Source organism: Hippocampus comes, unplaced genomic scaffold, assembly GCF_001891065.2.
Source record: "Hippocampus comes isolate QL1 unplaced genomic scaffold, H_comes_QL1_v1.1 scaffold420, whole genome shotgun sequence".
Taxonomy (NCBI): Eukaryota; Metazoa; Chordata; class Actinopteri; order Syngnathiformes; family Syngnathidae; genus Hippocampus; species Hippocampus comes.
The window spans coordinates 796,553-820,482 of record NW_017806163.1 but is presented as its reverse complement, the minus strand read 5'-3'; the positions used below and the strand labels follow the sequence as shown (position 1 = coordinate 820,482).

The window sequence follows — 23,930 nt, the reverse complement described above, 5'->3', positions numbered from 1 at the left end:
ATATATATATATATATATATATATATATATATATATATACACATTTTTTTTTTTTTTTAAAAGGTCATGTTTTTGTTCCATCACTGGCAGAACTTTTCAAAAAGTTTCCCGATGCTAGGAATGAGTGCGAGTGAGGGACATCAAAAATAATCAAGTGCATGAGGTTGAACTAACGCAATAGAACTGAGGGTGGGCTATTTTTCTAGAAAGCCATTTGCGTTTTGGTGCTTTGTTTTGTTCCTGGCACTGTGCAGCAGTGGGACTAGAGCAGTGTAGGTTCTTTGGTTGAGTCGTCAAGCTGGGCCACAAAAGGCCTGGTGGAGCTTTAATCATTCCTGTGTCACCAATGGAGATAGTGCCAAACCAGGGGAGTGTGGGGGTCATTTTTGGCTAGCCTGCCTGTTGCCGAGGCAACCGCCGCGTGCTGCTCATCCCGGGCGAACATCGGCAGTGGCAGGCCTGCCAACAGTCGGTTGTATGTTATGACTAAGGAAGCATGCTAGTCAAGTTATGAAATTTTGCTTAGCGTGAAAGAATACGCCCCTACAAAATCACTCTTAAAAACCATTCTTACTCCCCCATACTTGTGTATAGTACGGTGTCCCGATTTGCTGGTAGCCTCATCAGAATTAATAATATGAAGGAATAAAGATTCAAAACACACCAATGAAGTTGAAACATTTTAAAATACAGGTTGAAAACGCTGCTTTTTTTCCCCATACCAATGATTAAGGGCTCATGGTCTTAAAATCCTGTTTGTCAAAAATCCCGTTCTTGCACTGTATGTACATTTCGTAGTTTTAATGAGCTATTTTTTTTCTTTACATTGACATGAAATGTATTTATGTCTCTCTGCTTTGAAATGTATTTTTAATTACCGGTACTGTAAATGAATCATATTGAGTTACGTTGTGTATAAAATAAGCTGTAAGTCATTGAATTTATATATTTTTTACAACCCTGAGGTACTGCCTCGGAACTAGTAAATGTCAAGAAAATGTGAAGAATGTTTTTTTTTTTTTTTTTTTTTGTTTTTTTTTATGAAGCCCCCTGTATAATACTCCCCGTCGATCTGTTTAATAACGATAAGGGGTGGTACAGTGCTGAACAGTTAGACAGTAAGTCCGATATTTGTTTCAGACCTCCTCGTCGTTATTCTTTGGTGAACTTTCAACATTTTACAGTTTTGAACAGGAACAAAGAATTTCAAACTGAATTCACCACATTCAAATTAAATTTCAGTTACCAAAAAGACAAACCTGCCACACTGTGCCTTTCATCTGAGTCACTTTAAAGAGGATCCACAGAGGCACCAGCAGAACACAGAACAGTCCCAGGCACCATCCCAGAGCGTAGGCCCAGGTTGGATAGACGTAGGTTTTGTTGAATTTGAGAGGCTTGTACCTCACCAAGGAGAAGACGAAGGTACCCTAGCAAGTAACAAAAAAAAAACACAGATAAAAACCTTAAGACATTCAGCGTGCTTTCAGCATCACGACAGACAGGGTTAGTGGGATCTCACGAGAAGGGCTGGAAACGGTCCTGTAAATTTCTTGAAACTTCCCCCGAGAAACTTTTGGGATGATAATAGAGCAAAGGAAACGTGGCGATATATCAAATCTGGAGAATAGGCTATACGTCAGGAGTCATGATTACGCAGCAATTTTTTTTTTCTTGGTTCCGTTTCGAGAGAAACGATAGAATTCGCATGAAAAAATTCAAAATTTCTGGATTTTGCAACCACTGAAGTGCATTTTTAAAAACATCATTTTAATTAGGCATGTTTGGCATACCACAATAAAGGACGATGAACAGAATTTGAAATACCGCACACAATCCCACTGCTCGGCCCTAAACTACCGGTATTCAGACTGTATTTTATTTATATATATAAAGTGAGGGTTTTTTTTTGGGGGGGGGGGTGGGGGTTGATGACACAACTCCATACTGCTCTAGAGAAAATCTCAAAGAGCTTCTTACTACTGTAGAAAATTAATTAAATACCTTAAAAAATTTGTTTAGCACGAACAAATTACACTGGGGAGCAATTTGAAAACAATAAATCTGTTGTGTCAGATTTGTATGCTGATTAAAAATAAAATTGGCATGCTGGTTCCAAAATTGCAATCAGGTTTTTTTTCTTCCTTTCTCCACAGGTTACCAGAGAAGCAAAATTCCAATGATTAGCTGTAGTAGAACTTGCCGGCTGATTATGATTGGAATCATCTACAACTCCCTGGCAACTTGTTTGTGCAGTCACAATAGAGACAATGCAGTGAGAGGTGTGTGCGGCTCCCAATAGATCAGTACGATCAATATCTGCAAACAGAAAGCTAGCAAATCAGTCCGTGGACCCTGTGGATTTATCATGTCGTTTGATGACCCCGTACAGAGTCAAACCTTTATTAAAATATTGGAAAAATATAACTTTACCACCAAGGCTTTTCATGCGCTGGACGGACAGCATACTGTATATGATGGATGGAAAAATGGATGGAAGTTCATCCGGTGTAAAATCTGTACCAAACATGACATGCGAGTGACTTGCTATGGTGACCCAAGGAAAAGGTGCTTCTTTTTTCTTTTTCTTCGAAAATGTTGTTTACAAAATTTGTATTATTTTATTATTATTAACTACAGCTATACTAATAAGCTCATAACCCATTCTTTCAAACGTTAATTCATCACTATTGGGGAGTGTTTACCCCTTGGAGTAAACTCTTGAGCAACTGCAGTGTTATCTACGCCGATGCGTTGGCTTAATCCCTTTTTGTACCCAGCGTTGGGTGAGCTAGTTCACCCAATTTAGCTTACTTTTACCCCAGCAGTTTGAGGGTTCATCGTATATGCATGTATTATGTTTACGACTAGTTGTGTACATTCAAAATGCACGTGTGTGTACACAGTTCTACAAAGTGAGCTCATTCATAAGATTATCTGCAGATATATTTTCTTTTGGGTTTCATTATCGTATATGAGGGTGACCCGGTGCTCGACTGGTTAGCGCGTCGACCTCACAGTGCAGAGGTTGTGGGTTTGATCCCGGCTCCGGCCTTCCTGTGTAGAATTTGCATGTTCTCCACGTGCCTGCGTGGGTTTTCTCCGGATATTCCGGTTCCCTCCCACATTCCAAAAACACGCGTGGCAGGTTAATGGGACACTCAAAATGTTCCCTAGGTGTGATTGTGAGCATGAATGGTTGTTTGTCTATGTGTGCCCTGCGATTGGCTGCCAACCAGTTCAGGGTATACCCAAAGACAGCTAGGATAGGCTTCAGCACCGCACATGAGGATAAGCGGATTAGATAAAAGGACATTGGTTTTATTTCTTCCAGAAAATGGTCATTGGTTTTATTTCTTCCGACTCCCTTTCAACATGTATACTGGCCTGAACAAAGACAACTATTGATATTCTTTTCATGTCTTTATCATGTCTTAAGAGATAAAATGTATTTTTGCCACAGCCTTTCATCAGGTAAAAAAACCATATTTGTCACTTAAATTTCAAACTGAGCCGCCACACAAACAGGTAGTAGAACCATGTGATTGCCCGAAGCCAGTCAGAATAATGGAGATGCTGAGATAAATTAAAAGAAAGAATATTATACTGTACTGACAAGCAATATTAGTCTTATTATTATAAATACACGAGGTTCTTGGTTTTACGACAATACCGTCATGCGATGCCTCGAAGCAAGGGAGCTCCATAGAAAATCAAAATTTGAATAATTTTTGATTTGAAAGAGCTGACCCTTGGAAGCTGACCTTTTTGCAATATTTTCTGTAGCACCACATTATGTCACAACATTTACATTACCTTTTAATTTGTCACAGATTGTCTATCAATATGCATCGAACACCTTTATTCAACTTACATGGCTCGTTTGGAAAAACGCGTGCACACTTTTTGGGTGGGGCATTTTGCAGCCGGGTTTGCTTCAGCTTTGATCAGCTTTTGCCAAACCATCTTAACAGGCAACTGCTCTTCAATGGGGGTTTTTTTATCGGCTGTTATGTGCCGTGGGCATGTTTGGGAAATCTCAAAAAAGCATGTAACAACATGTGAATACGGAATTTTATGTAGCTTCACTGGCTTTTAAGAGCCATTGTCAGACACCAGTCAGCCCAACGACCCAGCTCGGGGCCTTAGGGAACTGCCTGTTTTGGAGCCGCTGCATAGGCTTAATTGCTTAATGCACAAAAACAAACAAACAAACGAACAAACAAGAAGAATTTAGTTGCCTCGATTACACCTGAATGGACCGCTATGACCTGGATGACTGAAACTCTATATCGGCAAAAATGTAATCTGGAGTCCCCATGGAACATGATGCCACCGTAATCCATGGAGTAGAGTAGGTGGTGGAACTTTTACAAAGGTGGAGGCATGCGCTGGAATACTTGTGGTAAACACCAAATCATAACAGAAAGGGAGTTTACACCCCCCCCCCCCAAAAAAACCCTAAAACAAAACACTTGTTGTCTTTCCATCTATTTCCAAAGCGCTTATCCTCACGAGGAGCAGATCCTCGCTGTATTTGGGCGGTGGGCAAGACACACCCTGAACTGCCGTGACAACGTGACGTCAAAGCGCATTTTACGAGCCGAGGCCAACAGTCGCAATTGTTCGCCCCCCAGTGGGATAAGGCTGTAGCTGCAGGTGATTATGAGGGGCACCAAAAATCGGCCAAAAAATTGACCTTTCAAAAGCATTGCATTCAAATGATTTATTACTGTACGAACAACGCAGAATTTTCAAGTGGAAAGGAAAGGAATAAATTGAAATCAATATAAACAATTAAAGAAGAGAAATAGGGGGAATCAATTTCTCAAATCCTGTCCCGGCACAGTGGCAGCTAACGCATCACTGTGTGTCGCCTGCGTGGAATTAACTCTTGGTTACCATCGTAGTTGTTGCATATTTCTCAATTTATAATGGTGGTCGTTGTACTTAAAAAGGTAAATGGAAAAAAAAACAGATGCCATGGTTGAGTAACCAGATTGGAAATAATCCAATTTTTAAAATCAAATAATAATAATAATAATAATTCATACTAAAGGGCAATACTTAAGACCATGCAAATACGTTCAGCATTTCATGCATGTCCAACTAAAATGTTGAAACAACAGTGACAGCCTCTTTTGTTGCAGAAAAAAGTGAAACATGAGTAAATCTAATGCTGTCAAAATTGTCTATTTGTGACAACTTAAAAGAAGATTTTCTCTTCTTTTCTCTGTATTTTTCTCAAAATCCTAAGTCGAATTCAGAAGCAATTCATTGCCAGGGACGACTGTAAGGAATGAAACTACTCAATCTTAAAACAACAAAAAAAAATGTTGCTGATCATTTTAATAAAACCTCGATAAAATCTTTTGTGGATGAATGAATCTTTTGCAAGTGCGGAAGCAGCGCATATCAACAAAAACTTCCCAATGAGCCCTGAATATGAAACACCAATTAATATACAGTATGATAAATGATGATACACCGAAAAAAAAAAACAGTCTGTTGGAGTCACATTAAAAAAAAAAAAAAAAAAAAGGATGGATATTGACTGACACATTAAAATTATTTTCATTTGTCCTATAAATTTAAATGTCGCAACAGCAAGCCACTTGCATGACTTGTTTTGACAGTAACAAAACAGTCGTGGAATTGGAAAATGTTCCGATTTGTAGTTTAAATTGTGTTATGTTGTCTTATGAATTAAAGACAATGTTAAAAATTCAACTTCTGTAAGCATATGCAAATCATCGATGAGTTGTGTATGAGGTGGGTCGGGGGGGAGGGGCATATAAACTGAGCCTACGGCGCCAAATTGATTGACAGAATACGCATTCTAACGTTGAAATTCAAGTGATGTCGCTGCCTAGGAACAGAAATCTGTCGTAAATCGAGGACCCGCTGTACATGCATCTTTAGAAATAGAACTTTCTGGGATTAAAGGTTTTCAATCCAACACCACACACTCTCATGCGGGGCATCACGTTAAAGGCAATTCTTTGTTGGTTAGCATTCACTGAATGTCTGAATTTTCAACAATTACCACAACGTACCACAAATAGTGTACAGTGAAAGTCACATGAGTCTTACCCACTTACAGCAGACAGTACGAATATGTTTCTCAGTGTTCTCTTTGTTCCCTTCATCCTAACCCACCTGGCACTGACACCAGCACCTTTCTCAAATTCCTCACGTCACAAAGTTTAAATCCTGAACTTTCTTCTCATGCACCTCTTCCTTGTTCCTTTTCTCATGTCATTTCAAGCATGTCATTTCAAGCTTGAGAGAAGAACAACAACAAGATGAAGCTTTGTGAGAAAACTCCAGACACCTGTATTACATGAATTGGATGGGTGAGCGTGTCGCCAAGGCATTTTCCATACATGAATTCATTGTCGCTGTCACAGAAATGACTCGCACCGCCCACATAATTTCACTCACCATACAAACAGCAGGGGTAACGTAAAGCCAGCAAATCTTCATTAGTGGCCACGGACGATAGCCTATCATTTCTTCAATGTTGTCATAGAGACGATCTGCACCTGTTTATCAAACACAAAATGAGAAGTCTGTTTTGACATGAAATTTGGTAGCAGTAAGAAAAAATAGTTTGCATGTTCATTTTTATTACTGTATTACGATTTTCTTTATAGAAGCACTACGCAGGAAAATAAAGACTCCACATCGGATCACTCAAAAATAAACTTTGTTATTAGGGTAAAAGCAAAATTTTGATAGAGCTCAAGCATTGGTTCTCATGATGTGTACTCATCTAAACAGCTGATGAGTGTATTTGTGCATCTAACAAAATATATTTCAGGTCCGTGCCGTCAGCCCCTCTGAGTTTTTAACAAATCCCTGTTACAACAGGATAGAACAAAGTCTCCATGAATGTCAAATAAAGAGCGCAAAAGCCTCCTTGGAATCTAATGCCCCCTCATGCTTGGATGAGCTTAACCGGGCGTGATGGGAAGAAAGAAAGAGGACAAAATATTTGGCAGATGAAGTGCATAAGACCCGCGGGACTGTGATACTTGGATAGCGGTCCACACCAAGTTGTCTAGACCAAGATACATTCAAGGAATGTATGCACTGTCAAGGGTCTTAATGCCCTCTTCTATCCATCCATCCATTTTCTAATCCGCTTGTTCTCACAATGGTTGTGGGTGTGCTGTGGCCATTCCCAGCTGTCTCCGGGCAGGATGAACAGGTTGCCATCCGATTGCAGGGCACACATAAACAAACAACCCTTCGTGCTGACAATCACACTTAGGGACAATTTAGGGTGTTCCATTAACCTGCCATGCATGTTTGTGGAATGTGGGAGGAACCCGACTACCCGGAGAAAACCCACCCCAGGCACAAGGAGAACATGCAAACTCCACACTCTGGAATCAAACCCTGCACTGTGAAGGGGATGTGCTCACCAGTCGACCACCGTGCCGCTGCCCTCTTCCAGTCACGAGTTAACAACCATTAATAATAGTTTTTAAGGATTATGATTACAAAGTTAATTAAATAGATTTAAGTTATAATATTGGGGGTTGTACAAAAGAAACAAGTTTCACTTTCTCACATTTACTCATATTATACATTCAATAGAATGTCATATTTTGTACCTTAACAAATACATTTGAACTGTTCCTTACTTTTTATGACACGTTTTTTAAACAAAATCACATTTCCAGATCAGAAATCTTTTGGATGAGATGCATTGTCCAATGTTTTCCACAAGAGGGCAGCAGGGCCCCTCAAAGTACAGCAAATCAAGGTCCCTCCTTTTCAATGTTGTCCACCAAACCACCGCCAACCGCCAGTAACCCCCAGCAACCCCACCCCTGCCCAAGGTCAAACGTGTATACAAAACCATAAGGGGTTTCTGGAAAAGGTTTGAAAAAGCAACTTAATCTGAAAACAAATATTGGTACGATTGTGAAATGGCAAACGCCCCTCCAGCCTTCCATCCTTCCCCGGGCACTAACACTAAACAATCAAGTCCTCAAACGAGGTCAACAAACTCAGGGCCAATCAGTGTCCATTCCGGAAGTAGAATTAGTAGGTGGTTATTAAAGATACAACTTGTAGTATGTATCTCCATCTAGCGGTGAATCAATCGAATGCAATGACGTGCATTTTGAAGTGGCAAGTGAGACCACACTTTGCAAGGCTACCTCAAACATGTTTTAGCAAATGTGCCAGCATCATGTAATCCAAACGGCTTCTCGTATTCCCTCAAGTAACGGAGGAAGAGGATGGCATTTCTTACACATGCTCTGTCTGGTCATCATGTCGATGAAGTACTTTTGCAATTTTTTTTCCCTTGGGGTATCCGTAGGGGCGGCTTTAATATAATTTGTGATTACTTCACCTACAATTACACAAAATATTTACGTTGATTTCATAGAACCTTTTTTTGACCCATTACTGAAATTAATAGTGTGTTTTTAAAATAATGAACATTGAAAAAAAAATCAACACATTTTTAATAGTGTCCCTTTAAATAGAAAAGAGTTATTGGAGGAGAGAAGCATGGATGCTGCCCTGGTAATCGTTTCATCACAATAATTGGAGATCGGCTTTTCTTGAAAAGAAGCGAAAGTAAACAGCAATTCAGTTTCTATCACCTATACGTGGTTTTGGCTTATCATACTGGCTGTTAATTAATAAGTTAACGGATCGGATTATTTATTTATTTTTTTGTCAGCTGCGCCCGCCCACCCGTTGTTCTGATTGGCTGGTCGTCGATGTGCTTATCAGTACAGTAGTCTCACACAAGCAAGCGCCTGTATTTTTCCGATCCGAACCGATTGGCTATGAGCCCTTTTTTTTTCTTTTTTTTTTCTTTGTATTTGTGCACACACAGCCATTGCCAAAAGCAACAGCTCATACCAATACTGCCTGTATCTCCAATGAGAGAGCCATAGCAAACTTGCCTGGTACCTGTATATTAATTGCCCGAAACAAATTGTTATCAAACTTTACAAGTATAACCTGAAAAAAGTTTTTGAAAAAAGGTAGCTCTTCAAGTATCACCAACACTATGACTAACATAAATATAGAGAAACAAAATACTCCTCAAAAACGTAACAGAGGTTGTATTCCTCTGCGATATATTTATATTTAGCACTACTGTAAGCCAATGTAACATAATGCACAGTTTGAACATTAACACTGCACTTAACACAGCGGAAAATAAAACACTACTTAAAATGTGACTCACTTAAAATGTGCACACAGAAGTTAGACCTAAATAAATGTTTGAAAAGTGTTAAATAAATGTTGGGAAACTGCTACATAAAATTAAATGCAAATGTATTCCATCTGAAACTTCATATAACTGAACTGTACGGAATAAATGTGCTGGATTAAAAATGTTTGCTCTATGGCAAGACGCGTCAACATTTAATGGCTAAATTTGGCTGTGCAGAATTAATGTTGTAGGTATCGACAGTCTTTCTGATTCGTTTTAATTACATTGTGACTATTCTTTTTAAAAATAATTTACATTTTTATTCAGTGTTTATGTAACATGCGGCACGGTTAACACATCCGTCTCACAGTACAGAGGCCCAGTGTTCAGATCCAGCCTCTAGCCTTCCTGTGTGGAGTTTGCATGTTCTCCCCTTGCCTGTGTGGGTTTTCTCCAGGTATTCCGATTTCCTCCCACGTTCCAAAAACAGGCATGGTAAATTATTTGAACACTCTGAATCTATACCCAGGTGTGATTGTTGATTAATTTTATTTTGGGGCCCATTCAACAAAGAGTGATGTCTCCAATCCATGTTTGCCAAGTTCAAACTGAACAACCAGTATCTGCAACATCATTCCACCTAGGAGAAATAATGCCGCTTTTGTCATTCATGTGTGCGGGATTTCTCGCTCCAGATATCTACAAATCGGCAACAGAGGTGCAACTGAATTGGAGATATCTTTTATCTTTGTTTGAGATATCAATTGCGGCTTCTAATGTGAATGGAACACTTCCGTGATGTGACATGCATGCGCACAAAGCGCGACATTGAGTGATGTGCACCAACAAAGCTACGTCACGTGGCACGGTGTTTCCGGAAGTGTTTACATACAGTAAGTGAACATGATACTCCATGTAGGGGCTCATTTTATCATCACATATTGCCAGAGTAGCGAGGCAGGAGGAGGTACGGATATTTGAAAATGTACAATGACTTACCATATATCCATCCAATTGCGATGGACTGACACACTGAAAGGAGGAGAAGGTTGTTGCCACTACAGACATAATGGTCGAAAAGCTGAAGGAAATATAGGCCCCCCTGGAAGAAGATAGCGTCGACAGATCACGACAAAACATTTGCGGTCATTAAAGCAAATTGGCGGACCACAGTCCCATCACTTGATAACTTAAATACACTGAGCACAAAAACAACGCGATAAGGAAAAGATCCATTCTCTCACCTCAGTGACGAGAAGAAGACCAAGGAAGAAGCAAACGGAGCAGAGACATAGCAGCAGCAGTTCTCGGCGATAAGCCCTCCGGAAAACAGTCGGAAACATATCTGTCACGGAGGTCATCAGGCACTCCAAGCTCACAAACTAACAGAGCAAAGATCCATTAACACAAACCAGAAACTGACCAGAAGTTCCAGAAGCACATTTTCAACACACCTGTGTATCAGCTCCCAGCAGGATGACCATGATAAAGAAGCATATGGCCCATAACTGAGGTAAAGGCATCATTGCTACAGCCCTTGGATATGCTATAAAAGCCAGGCCAGGTCCTGCATTGAGACACATAGTAGTCAATATTAAAAACAAACAAAAGAAAAAAAAATCACTCTTGCAGGTGTAACCCAAGCAAGGTCTCAATAACCACAGAACCATTTCAAGAACTTGACACATTGTCTGTTAATTATTAAAAATGTCAGCACTGGTGTTGACTAAAAAACTTGAGAAACATTAGGCATTGTTATCATCGAGCACAAGCTCTGTATAAGTGAGAAATAATCATGAGTTATACTTGGATTCTTACCAGAAGCGGCCACTTCGGATATCGGCAATCCTTGTTCGTAGGACATGAATCCCAAAACTGAAAAGATGGCAAAGCCCGCCACAAAGCTTGAGCCGCCATTCACCAAACATAGAACAAATGTGTCCCTAAGGGGAAAAAAATGAAATAATTATTAGACAACCAACTTACAGGTACTTGACAACACACCGTGCATCATTTTATCTCTCTAGCTAGCTAGCTCACTAGCTAGCTATCTACTGATGTTTTCTCTCTCTCTCTCTTTCTCTCTCTCTTTCTCAATCAGAAGCTGTTTGTTGTAGTACAGATCTGTCACCACCAGACAGCAGACTCCACTCTGTGAAGTTGGGTGGGAACAGTATAAGGGTGGCAAAAATGGCATTTCCTTGTTGAGAGTGATGAAGCGTCTTCATACATTTCATATACAGCATAAAAGTCAATTGTTGATCAACTCAAAAACGTCCTCAACAAGTTTCTCAATTGTGGGTTTCGAAGGGAGAAAGAAGCCATTTCAACAATATCCTGAGCAGTTAGACTTTGGAGAGCAATGACCTTGAAGAGTCACATCCGTTCTTTGTGGAAACAACTCGGAGCGTAGACCTTTATGTGCGATGAATAAAAATATTGTTGAAGCAGAAAAGGCTAAACAGACAGAAAGTGGTGGCGCGAGACAGGAAACAAACAGGGAAGAGAACTCACTTGTAACAGTTATTATTAAACTCGTTGTAACTGCCAAGAGCTGTCAAACTTCCCTGACAAATCCCAAAAGAGAAGAGGACTTGTGCTCCCGCATCCATCCAAACCTGGGTGCAAAGGTCAGAAAATGAAATATGAACTTTACATTGATGAACAAAAAAGAAAAATAAAATGTGAATTTAAGATGATACACAAGATTTAGCCTATGCAGCTGTTTGGGCATCCCATCATGGTACTTGGTTGATTTAGGTATTTATTTATTTTCGCCTGGCACTTTATTACTTACTTGAGGGTCCACCAACCTTGTCGGGTCAGGATAGAGGTAGAAAATGATGCCGTCCATGGCGCCGGGTAAAGTGAGTCCACGAGCCAACAGAACAACCAACATTACATAAGGGAAAGTGGCTGTAAAGTAAACTACCTGTCAACAAGAGACACGTGAGGGTTAATACTCGTAAAATAGGTTTGAATAGTTGTATCTAATAAAAAAAGGATCAGGGCTAAACTGTGCTCAAGGAAAACACTCGCAAAGTAATAATCCATTTTTTTCCCCAACAGAGCGTAACTAGGCCACAGTTGATTGCATCCCAATGTTGGAGGATTACCTCTGCTGTAACCTTTTCGTCAGCTTCTTGATCTGACTGTAATCACATGGCTTCTTCTGAAACTCATATGCGTGCATGTGTTTACAAAAATAAAGAGTGTTACCTTTCCAGTGGATCTCACTCCTTTCCAAACACAGAAGTAGCACAGAATCCAAGCCAACAAGAGACACAAGGCTAGCTCCCACCTCAGGCTGCCAATCTCTTCTATCCCATTGGATATACCCAGAACTCGTCTCCTTGAAACAAAAACATCACAAGCCGACACGGTCAAACATGTGACATGTCATGTTCTGCACTTAACTCAAGAGTTAAGATTTTCGGTAATTTTCAGTTCAGAATGGGAAATAAGTCTATGTTCAGGACAAAATGAGAGTGGAGCACTCCAGCCAACCTGTAAACAACAGTGAAAAAAAAACCCAAACACCTCATTGTTAATTTTACTTCAGGCCAGGAAATTTGAAATTCCTAATGATCCATGAAAAAATAATATTTGGTGTCATGACTTCATCTCTTTTAAATGATCTTTCCGTAGACTTAGCAAATATCCATCCATCCATCCATCCGTTTTCTAATCCGCTTATCCTCACAAGGGTTGCGGGGGGTGCTGCAGCCTATCCCAGCTATCTTCGGGCAGTAGGCGGTGGATACCCTGAACCAGTTGCCAGCCAATCGCAGGGCACACATACACGAACAACCATCCACACGTACACTCAAACCTTGGGACAATTTAGAGTGTCCCATTAACCTGCCATCCATGTTTTTGGAATGTGGGAGGAAACTGGAGTACCCGGAGAAAATCCACCCAGGCACGGGGAGAACATGCCAACTCGGAGCCGGAATCGAACCCTGCACCTCTGCACTGCGAAGCCAACGTGCAAACTAGTCGACCAGCGCGTCGCCCGGCTGAACAAATATTTGATTTAAAAGACGCTGACGTGCATTGAAACCAACTGAACTACTTTAAAATATATCAAGCTCCCTATTGATTAGTCTTTTATTGGAGAGATATATATTTGTGGGAAATGCCACATTTACAGTTATGACAAGATCATTCATGACATGTCACACAGGGACACACGCACGCACGATCGGGGTTGAAAGGCGATCTCTAACTGTTCACATCAAATGTGCGGCCGACTACATCATCCGCACGGGCAGATCTTGCACTGTGCCAAACTGATTTTCCACATAGCCAATGGAGGAAATGTACTCAAATGCCGATCCGGAGTCATAACATATATGATGATGGGCAACGTCACGCTCAGTGAATGTCAACTGTATCACAAGCTCCCCAATGACATTTTTGACATTCCAATGTCTTTTTTTGACCTTGTCTCACAATCCGCTCAGCACATGTATGCTAGCTACTGAAGTGTTGACAGGAAGATGGATGATTCGTTTCCCACTGCTCAACGGACTTCTAAACAAAGTAGTTTGTGTCAGTGTACCCATGAACAATTTCTGAATGTTGTTGCTAGTTAGACCCAAAAGTATTCTGAAATGTAGCTTTGCTACACTTACACTAGTGAGTTTTTGCAGCATTAAATCTCATTGTTAGAAATTTTTCAGTTTTGTGTGTGCACAAGAACAGTTCTTATTGTGCAGTTAGGATTCAAGTTAGTGGTAGTGCAAACTCAACTCCAATGAAGTCGGGACGTTTTTTTCATCATAAATAAAAACAGAATACTGTACAATGTTTTGCAAATCATGTTCAGCATATATTTATTTGAATACACTGCACTACACACTATTTTCCATGTTCAAACTGATAAAAGGTATTGTCTTGAGCAAGTAACCATCAACAACCAATCATAGCTCAGCTTTAGAAAACAGGTGAGCCGTGATTGGTCGTTACCTGAACCCTGAGCAACTGTGATGTCATTTTCAGATAACAAAATGGCCACCCCATGAGCTGGCGGAAAACGGTTGGATTTTGCTGCTTAAGTTGTATTCAGCAAACACAATATTAATCATAATGTTGTGTTTAGATGAATGGAGGCGTATAGAACGTATTGTAAAGAAAATGTTGTAAGCATCAAGTAAATAAATATTCAAAGAATATTTAATTTGAAAAAAAAAAAATGTATCATCAGTCCAAAGTAAAAACAACTGATTGGAATCATATTACCAGTAGGCCGACTTAAAATATTGCAATTTTTTTTATATTGAACTCATAAAATTCATCTTTGAGGTTTTTTCCCCATGTGTGATTCTAATTTAATTCTTTTCATTAAGATGTCCTGTTATGTTTGACATAAGAACAAGTTGACTTGGTGTGTTGCAATGTCCAACACAAACAACGTTGCAAAACTTTTCCTGACCCCGAGTAGCTATTTGCACAAGCGTGTAGTATTTTGTTGTCCAGCAGTGAATGCACAGGTGGGAGGCGAGTTTACATTCACGAGGGAGATTCTTTTGAAATGAAGCAGCCAAAAAAAGTTCCCATAATCCCCTTGACAATAAGCTTCTCTTTGTGTTCATGATTCTACATTATGGACACTGATCTCTCAATCAGTCACTGGCACACCGCACTTGGCCTTGCTCACTGTAAGATTGCTTCTCAGACAAAAGGATTTGGCAGCATTAGAGTCATGAGAGGATGCTCGTTTTTCACTCAGAAACAAAGAAACACTTGTATTTCAAATAGTCTTTCCCAAAGATGCTGAAACCGCAATAACTGATAATAAATCTAATTGAATAAAGTGCGTTAAAAATGACTACTGAAACTTTATGAATTGCCCTGATGTACTATAAATCTCTGTATAGAGTATCATGATGTTGCAAATGTGACATTCATTAAGTATTCTGCATTAAATTGTAGCAGTTAGTGAGTCTCTCAGCATGCAGAGTTCCACAAGGGTCGATTCTTGGTCCACTTTCATCTGGTCCTCACGCTATCAATGGGGTTTTACTTTTTGTTTGCTAGATAATGAATAACTTTTTAAACGTTATTCTTAATGGGATACTAGAATCCCTTTCTGAATGTTCTGCACTTCTGTTTTCTATGCCAGCATTATCTCAAGCACAATAGTGTTGAGCGCAGGAGCCATAGCGTGGCTCTATGTCACGACTGATGACATTTTGTTCCCACAAAATAGTTGCGGCTAAATCAGTGATGCAGTCAAGTTGCTTCAAGAAACAATTAACACAAAATTTAACACAAGTTAACCTAAAATAACCAATCAAAGCCAAAGCTATTTTTTTGTTTTCAAAATTGTGGATCCATGCGTATCTTATCTTGCATGGTTGCCAAAGATAAATACTGTAGTTAATCGTCAATGATATCGTTAAGGCAGGATTCTACAAACAGGCTTTAGTTTTACCGTCACATTAAATCCGCAACCAATTTAAATCTTTTACCTCTTTATAAATGGCAGCAATTGCAAATACCTGCTCACACGTCCGCAAAGGTCATATCTCAGTTGTAGCTTTGGCTGCAAACAGTGTTTGATTTTCAAAGATCGTCATATAACATTTTGGTACCAATCCATAAAACAAAGTAATATTGTAAAATCTAGCCAAGTTTGATCATAATTAAATGATATAGATAGTGAGTTAAAATTGATGTTGAAACGTGATAATCCGGATCCAAAGACATTAAACACAGATGTGTGTCCAGACGTCACATTGTGGCCTCTGGCCATGCATATTTAGATCCTAAGTTGTATTTTTCATTAAATACAACCCTGTTGGATAGTTACTGTACAGTATGGGTTACCTCATACCTTTGCACAGTACATGTGTAATATTTTGCACCAAATACCACTCAAATACCTCATACCGTTGCTCACAACTGCATCGCTGAATGTACAGTACAACACCCTTCCAAATGTGACTACCGATACTCTTTTTTTTTTGTTAAACTTAGTGGCGACTTTAAAATATGCATTATTCACTTATGCGCTCCTCTTGCTCGGAATTTGCTGATTTTATTTTGCATTGCTGGATGCCACATGGCCATCAGTAACCACTTTCATGCCAAGCTAGGAAGTCTTTTCATTGGAATGACAAATAGACACCTTGAATCCTAGCCTGCACTTAAAAATGATAAACAACATTGGGTGAGCTTCTCTTGCCGTTCCTGTTTTGCATTATTTGTGTTGTGTTGTTTTGTGCGAGGGAAATTTGAATATCTTAATTTTTGCTTCAGGTCATGACATTTTTGTGGCCCGAATTACTAATACATATTTCAAAATGTACTTACTCCCAGAATTCCGTTGCAGGAGTTGTCGCATTCGCAGCTGCTGTCCAATTGGATGACACATTCTTTTTGTCAAATTCAACACAATTATCTGAGGAAAGAATCAGATAAATGTTGCAACAATATAATAGACTTAGTTGGCCAAAGTACAAAGTATTAGAGACGGATTGTATTTGATATGAGCAGCACTATACAATTTCTTCACATAGCCTGCATGTGAGGACAGGTGCGGTTTACCTGTGTTCCAGAGATTTCTGCAGCTGGCCCACGGAACCTCAGCACTGAAGGACGAGAAGAGATAGAAGAAAGCCCAGGCCTGGATGACAATGTACGACACGGCAGCGTAGGCAATCACTACCTGGGTTGCATAACCGATCCCTGGGGAGACAAGGTGACTCGATGTATGCCGATCTGTCATCTCGCATGCCCATGTTAGCTGAATGCCACAAGGTTCAGGATGTTCAGGATCTTCCTGGCTCATGAGACAGTACTCTCCAGAAAAAGATACCACGTCAACACGTCAGAGGAATGTGGTTTCGTTTGGCCATCAGTAGAATGGACCACCTTGTTCTCTATGTTTGATGCAGTAGCTGCCAACAAACCCCAGAGAAATACCAAAATAATGTGCTTCTCAATTCTATTACGGTGGTACCTCTACTTAAGAAATTAATTGGTTCTGAAAGAAATTTCTTAAGTAGAAAATTTTGTAAGTAGAGGCGCGTTTTCCATGTAAATGCCCTAATTCGTTCCACGCCCCCCCACCCCCAAATTCAGACAAAAATTTTTCCTAAAGCATAAAATGTTACAATTAGATCATTGCACAATAAATGAGAGCTGTGCATAATGTAAAAAACAAAGAATAGATTAAAGAATAAAAATTATGTTATTTAACTTTTAACTGCGTCTTTGTCGTTTTTTGCTCTCTTTAGTCCATGTTCTCTCTCAGAAGTGGTTTTTGCCTGGCGTTTTGTAAAGAACTGATCCAAGGACGTTTGCTTTTGTTGGATTTTAACAATCCCTTGAAAATGCCCAAGGCAAACATCAGCATAGTGAGCGATCGTCCGACCGGTGAACACTTTTTCTGGGTGATTCGCATTTACGAAAAAACTTCGGGACACCTCCTGGGCTAATGCTAATGACGAGAGCATTGCATCGACACTTAACGTCTATTTACAGACATAGACACATACGGTAATAGCCAATGGCAGAGCAGTTATAACTATGTTGCATTCATGAAACTCGGAGCTGCGAGTAGCAGGACAGACTTCTATTTTTACCTTTTGCATCTTGACCTTTCTTTCGTAACAAGAGGCAATATTTTCCTGTTGAGGCGTTTCGTAACTTGACAATTTCGTATGAAGAGACGTTCGTAAGTAGAGGTACCACTATACGGACTTCCCTGAGATATCCTCATTCCTTCCTGCTTGACTGCATGCATTGCAGTTAGAAAGCCTCGAGTGATAGCCGAGTGGCATGTTTCTTTGGCAGCACGCGCACGGACAATGTGCTGTTTGGACGCTATCCATCATACACCATCCCGGCGCTGTAAATAACCTGCCAGAATCACATGTCACAAGCTGAAACCAGCTTCCAACAAGCTCACTATTTATGAGGGTGAACGTCTTCTAAAAACAAGGCTCAGCTAGTTTAGTTATTTCCATAATCTTGTCAGGTATTAATAGCCCATTAAAACTTTGATGTGTTCAGTTGGAAGGAATGAACTTGGGCAGCATGCCACAGATGGAAAAGTCAAAGGAGTGTTGACAGACTTGCACGTTGTCGGCTTGTTAAGAATAGAAAAAATATCTATCTACTAAAGCGCGGCCAAGACCACTCGCTTCCTTTTTGCCCACTATTGTGTGATAAGCCACTTCCCTTGTGAATTTCAAACAATGGAAAAGTGAATCAACTCTTTTTATAAGGCCACGAGGCCCACTAAATCCATCCACCACTTCAACTTTGTCCAGCAATAAATATTATTGCAGATGTGCTAACCACTAGCTCCCAGGTGTCAACTCAGTCCCAGAAGCCAGGTCTGTCCTGCCACGTTATTTTTGTGACCCGTGAAAGCAAATCTCATGCAACTTGCACGATTCTTGCTAAAACCTCCCCAAACTAGAAATGTTCATATGTAATAGTTACAAATCTTTAGATATTGCAGCATTTTTTTTTTTGTTAATAAACCCTGTCTTACTGTACAAATTAAACATGTATTAGTTCATCCGATGCCTTCAGCACCTCGATTACTGCACCACCGGATTTATCGTTTTTTGCAATTTTATTTGACTGAATATTATAATCCGATATAAAACGATATATAAAATATATCGGCTTAAAAAAAAAGTAAGTAAGTACATTTCGGAGTAAACTGAGACAAGGTCATCATTATTCCAGTGTATGTACTTTTTGTGGTATTTGTGTTCGGGGTGCGCCATAGTATTTATTCATTGCTAATGTAACATATGTACCTCAGTTCAATCGAGGCTGGGAAACATTGCACCAGACCAGTGCCTCTCAACCAAAATTTAATATTGAAAGATATATTTAAATGAGTAAAGATTGGCTGGTTTACCAGGTTAGGGTGTGCGCCTCACCTATTACCTACGATGACAACAGGGATATGTTATACTACCCCGCCAATTTTGGTGACATTTGGCTTTGAAGCTTTTGCATCATCCCACTTGAAACACAAAGGTACACAAACAACAAGCGGTTGCATAACCAGCACGGGTAATGAATCCTTAGAGAGAAAGATAGAAGCAACTGATCATCCTTCTAATGTGAACCTGTTTCCCCTCAGTGGACTGAACGTTCCACTCCGTCCCACTGCACCCTGCAGAGGCAGCGTTCTGGTGGTGTGCATCAAGCCAATGAGGGATTTTCTTCTTGATGTTCAAAACAGGGTTGTAATGAATGCCTGCAGTTTTAATGGCAGTCACTTAGCTGTAACCTTTTCTTGCTGTCCCCCGTCTCCTGGCCAACAGCCACATGCTGAGAAGTAAATGCGGGAGACTCTCGTTCTCCTCCCTCGTCGTTTGTTAGCATGTCTTGTTCTGATTGATGTGTTCAATCCGGAGTGGTTTTCAGAGTTTCCAGCGTTTTAAAGTGCAAAACCAACCGTGCCTAATTGAGGCCATTAGCACTGAGTTGGGCATGTGCGGTGGAGAACTGCACATGCTTTTTTTTGAAAAATAGCAATGTATTTTCCAATAGCAACATTATATAATAAAAATGCAGTAAATGAAAGTTAAAAAAAAACAACATTATTTTAAAAGGTAACATAAACAGAGGCACGGTGGCCGACTGCTTAGCACAGTTCTGAGGTCAGGGGTTCGAATCTGAAAATAGCAATGTATTTTCCAATAGCAACATTATATCATAAAAATGCAGTAAATGAAAGTTAAAAAAAAAAAAAAAACAACAACAAGAATTTAAAAGGCAACATAAACAGAGGCACGGTGGCTGACTGTTTGTAATGAATGCCTGCAGTTTTAATGGCAGTCACTTAGCTGTAACCTTTTCTTGCTGTCCCCCGTCTCCTGGCCAACAGCCACATGCTGAGAAGTAAATGCGGGAGACTCTCGTTCTCCTCCCTCGTCGTTTGTTAGCATGTCTTGTTCTGATTGATGTGTTCAATCCGGAGTGGTTTTCAGAGTTTCCAGCGGTACTATTTTAAAGTGCAAAACCAACCGTGCCTAATTGAGGCCATTAGCACTGAGTTGAGAAGACAATGAAACCATTCATGACATTGCCCATTGAAAATTTAAAAAAAAAAAAAAACAACAACAAGAATTTAAAAGGCAACATAAACAGAGGCACGGTGGCTGACTGTTTAGCACAGTTCTGAGGTCAGGGGTTCGAATCTGGTTATGGGCCTTCCTGTACGGACTTTGCATGCTTCCTCCCACATCCCACAAATATGCATGTGTGATTCATTCAAGACTCTAACTCAGGGGTAGAGAACTCAGGTCCCTCGAGAGCCATATCCTACCTGTTTTAGGTCTCTCGCTACTTCAACATACCTGATTCAAACGATCAGCCCATCAGCAAGGTCTGTAGAATTCTGAAACCATCATGATCAATTGAATCAGGTGTGTTGGAGTCGGGAGAGATCTGAAAGAGGCAGGATTTTGCTCTTGAGGAACCGGAGTTCCCTGCCCCTGCCCTAACTTGTCCTTCGGTGCAATCATGCACTCTTCTCGAGTGTGTGTGTGTGTGTGTGTGTGTGTGTGTGTGTGTGTGTGTGTGTGTGTGTGTGTGTGTGTGTGTGTGCGTGCGCTTGTTTGTCTATATGTGCCTATATATGCATGACCAGTCCACAGTTTAGCCAGCTCTCACCTAAAGTCAGCTACATCTATGTGCAATGTTTTAAGCAATGAAGTCAACCCCCAAATTTTCTTGAATATATGTTCTATGTGCCCCCCACCCCAGTTGAAACATGGCATTTTGATTAATGTTGCGTTTGTGGGAAATGATTTAGACAGCAAAATCCACCCTTTTATATCTCAGGAGCTGTCAACTGAAAATGACTTCACAGTGGCTCAGTACTCAGGTAGCGATTAATCACAGCTCAGCTTGCATGACCAAACTGAGAAAACAGGTGAGCCATGGTAGCATATATTCTTTATCCTCTGCAAAAAAAAGACAAATATTGCAGTTGTCGTTTTTATTCATGTTTTTGCGTGTTTGGAACGGATTAATCAGATTGACATGATTTGCTATTGGAAGTATTCCCTCGGTTTCCATACAATTAGGTTTTAATCATGCATACAGTGACCAATTTGAAGTACGGTCCCAATGTACAGTACCTCAAATGAGTACAAGCAAATAAATCACTGATATATAATAATCAGCAACCCTAAGCACAAAATACTCTTTCACTCTTTGACAATGGATTTAAAATTATTAAGATTGCAGTGATACATTTAACTAACCACTTCACAGTTAACATTCCGTGGTGTGGAATTTTGGGCAGTGATCACGGGGATGAAGGGCTTGTCATTTAAGACTCTCCCTTCCTGGTGTCTACATTCCCTGAGAGCAGGCCAAGGTATAGAACGTTTCACACCACTTCCATCTGCAGACTTGGTGTAACTGAAAGATGCCCGCACTTGATTTGTATATCTTTGTTTGTGAGAAATTAGTCAGCATCCGTTTTGCCTTCTGCCATGTTTCCAACATTGTAGGCTTATAAAGTTTGATGTTTTCTTTTTCTTCTGAGGCATGTCTTATTTTATTCGTGGTCTTCTTCTTTCTGCATTTCTTTGTTGTTGCGCAGCGCACCGGATGGCCCAATAATAGCCACTGTGCTACTCTCAGAGGCGTAAAATACGGTAGTAATTACAATTAAAATGTTAAAAGCACTTAAAATGGTATCAATATTATTCCATAAACTGTTTCAGCCATTCGAATATCACAAATTTTTCTCTGAAGTCTAATTTCAAAACATAGTGTCTTTTTATATACTCGTATAATGTTATGATTTTAGGATCATGCTTTGTTCGTTGTTTTATGATGCTTTTTATTTCCAGTATGACCCTCATGTTCCTTGGCATTCAATCATAACTGTAATAAAGGTCAATTATGAAAAAAAGTAGATGAAAGGCCAAAGTTCAATGTTCTTATCATTTTCATTTATGATGATAGAGCAAGTAGGGCAAGGAGGGTGGCCCACATCAGTACACGAAATATAAAATCCAAAAGAGGGTATTACGAGTATGTATTTGATATCCTTAATAAATATATATTTGGGGAGTTTTATGTTTTGCTCCAAAATTACCCACTGAATCTCAATATATAGGCTGAAGAAAAGAGTGCAGCAGGAAGTCACAATGGAAATGACATCTCGAGGATTGCCCGCCTGACGAGTGAATCAGCCAATATTAGCTGTTTTAAAATCAGCAAAAATTTGTACATTTGTTGGCCAATCTGTTTTTTTTTTTTTTTTAACACATAATGTAATACTGCGGTCAAAAATGTTCCTCCTGTAATTTAAACAGTATCATAATTGATGTAAGCATAAAGCGGCCAAAAAAAAAAAAGGTTTTGTGAGAATACGATCTATAACTAAATTAGGCGTTTACTTGTTTTACAGAATTTCATTCCGCCAAATATCGGAATCGGCAATGGTAAGGTATTGAATATAAAATACTTTTTTGGAAAGAAAGAAAAAGAGAGCCGACAGCTACATCTGGTGGGGCGCTAGCTTCCTCGCTCTTAATGTACTTTCCCTCTTTTAAGTCGAATAGCTTCTTGGTGGGTATGGGGAATTGGACGCAAAAGCCCCTGTCCATCTGGATCACCTGTCAATCAAATTGATGTCTGGTCTCTGGACTCTGCCTAAGCTTAATTTGAACTTGTGGGCGAAGCGTGTAAACCTTCAACCAAGTCATGAAGGTGAAATATCTGAAGGGACATGCAGCATATCCCTTCAGGGCTAACTCCCAAGGCCAAGGCAATGTGAGCTTGAACGACTGTGACACCTGATCGTGTGTTTCCCATTTGCTTGGGTCAAAGTGTTAAACCTGATAGTTTAATAGTAGAAAAATGGAGGTCAGGCACGTGAGGTTTAATAGTCTCATTTTCATCAAGTCACAGGCTTCACTGATAAAATGGACAGAAATGAAGAATCTGTTTCGATTCCAATTTGTCTGATGATGATGATGATGATGTCAAAAACAAAATCAAAAAGAAACTGTGAAATGAGTGCAGAAATATAATTGTTTATAATGAAAGGACATTGTTTTTGTGAAGATAAATAGAGGGGAATTTCATTTTAGGGAACTATTTTATCTCCGCTCTACTTGCCGAGTCTGATGTGACCTCCGGTTTCCGGTGTGTGGCCACCGCTTTGTATTCCTGTTTGCCTTTTATGTTGACCATTCGCATGCAGTCTCGTCTTTGTGAAGGGCTTCAGTTTCGAGCGGCTCGCAGTACAAGTAAAGTGCAATGGTTATTTGTCCAGAATCTGGCACGATGGTTCGGTGTGACATACACACGACTGTCAAATTTCTCCTTGGCGGGCGACAGAATGTGTCTGTTGTGCTGTTTAAGCTTGAGGTCAACATATACATGCGTGGGAACTTGACACCGGTGGAGCTGGAGCAAATTACAGTATTAAAATGAGCAGGGCGAATGGCACCTGGTGTGGTCAGTCACATGGGTCTGTCAGGTTTGATGTGCATCTGCAAGAACGCACAGGTGTCGGTTATACGAGGACATTTTCGCGCACAATAGAGCTCTTTGAGTTTGGAGCATTTTTTTGAAGGGTTCTCAGGTCACTGAACACTTTTAATCCACGACTGGGAGGGTTTGGAGTTGTTTGTTTTGCTTTTGTTTCAGCTCCATTCCAACTGCCGTCACTTTTTGTAGAGGTTAAAGCACTTTTTGGGGGGGGGGGGCACGCGGTCAAGGGACGTTT

General features: G+C 40.1%; 1 protein-coding gene across 1 annotated transcript in view; it reads right to left on the bottom strand.

The window, feature by feature from the left end:
- Nucleotides 1-23,930, bottom strand: part of LOC109531455 (sodium- and chloride-dependent GABA transporter 2-like) — a 30,166-nt gene that overhangs the window by 3,919 nt on the left and 2,317 nt on the right. The window contains exons 4-14 of the mRNA XM_019895753.1: nucleotides 16,748-16,888; nucleotides 16,514-16,601; nucleotides 12,413-12,545; nucleotides 11,991-12,125; nucleotides 11,708-11,811; nucleotides 11,012-11,136; nucleotides 10,648-10,760; nucleotides 10,438-10,575; nucleotides 10,193-10,295; nucleotides 6,445-6,545; nucleotides 1,260-1,430 (exon numbers count right to left, since the gene is read on the bottom strand). Of these exons, the coding sequence (XP_019751312.1) occupies nucleotides 1,260-1,430; nucleotides 6,445-6,545; nucleotides 10,193-10,295; nucleotides 10,438-10,575; nucleotides 10,648-10,760; nucleotides 11,012-11,136; nucleotides 11,708-11,811; nucleotides 11,991-12,125; nucleotides 12,413-12,545; nucleotides 16,514-16,601; nucleotides 16,748-16,888 (1,352 nt within the window). The remainder of the gene's footprint in view (nucleotides 1-1,259; nucleotides 1,431-6,444; nucleotides 6,546-10,192; nucleotides 10,296-10,437; nucleotides 10,576-10,647; nucleotides 10,761-11,011; nucleotides 11,137-11,707; nucleotides 11,812-11,990; nucleotides 12,126-12,412; nucleotides 12,546-16,513; nucleotides 16,602-16,747; nucleotides 16,889-23,930) is intronic.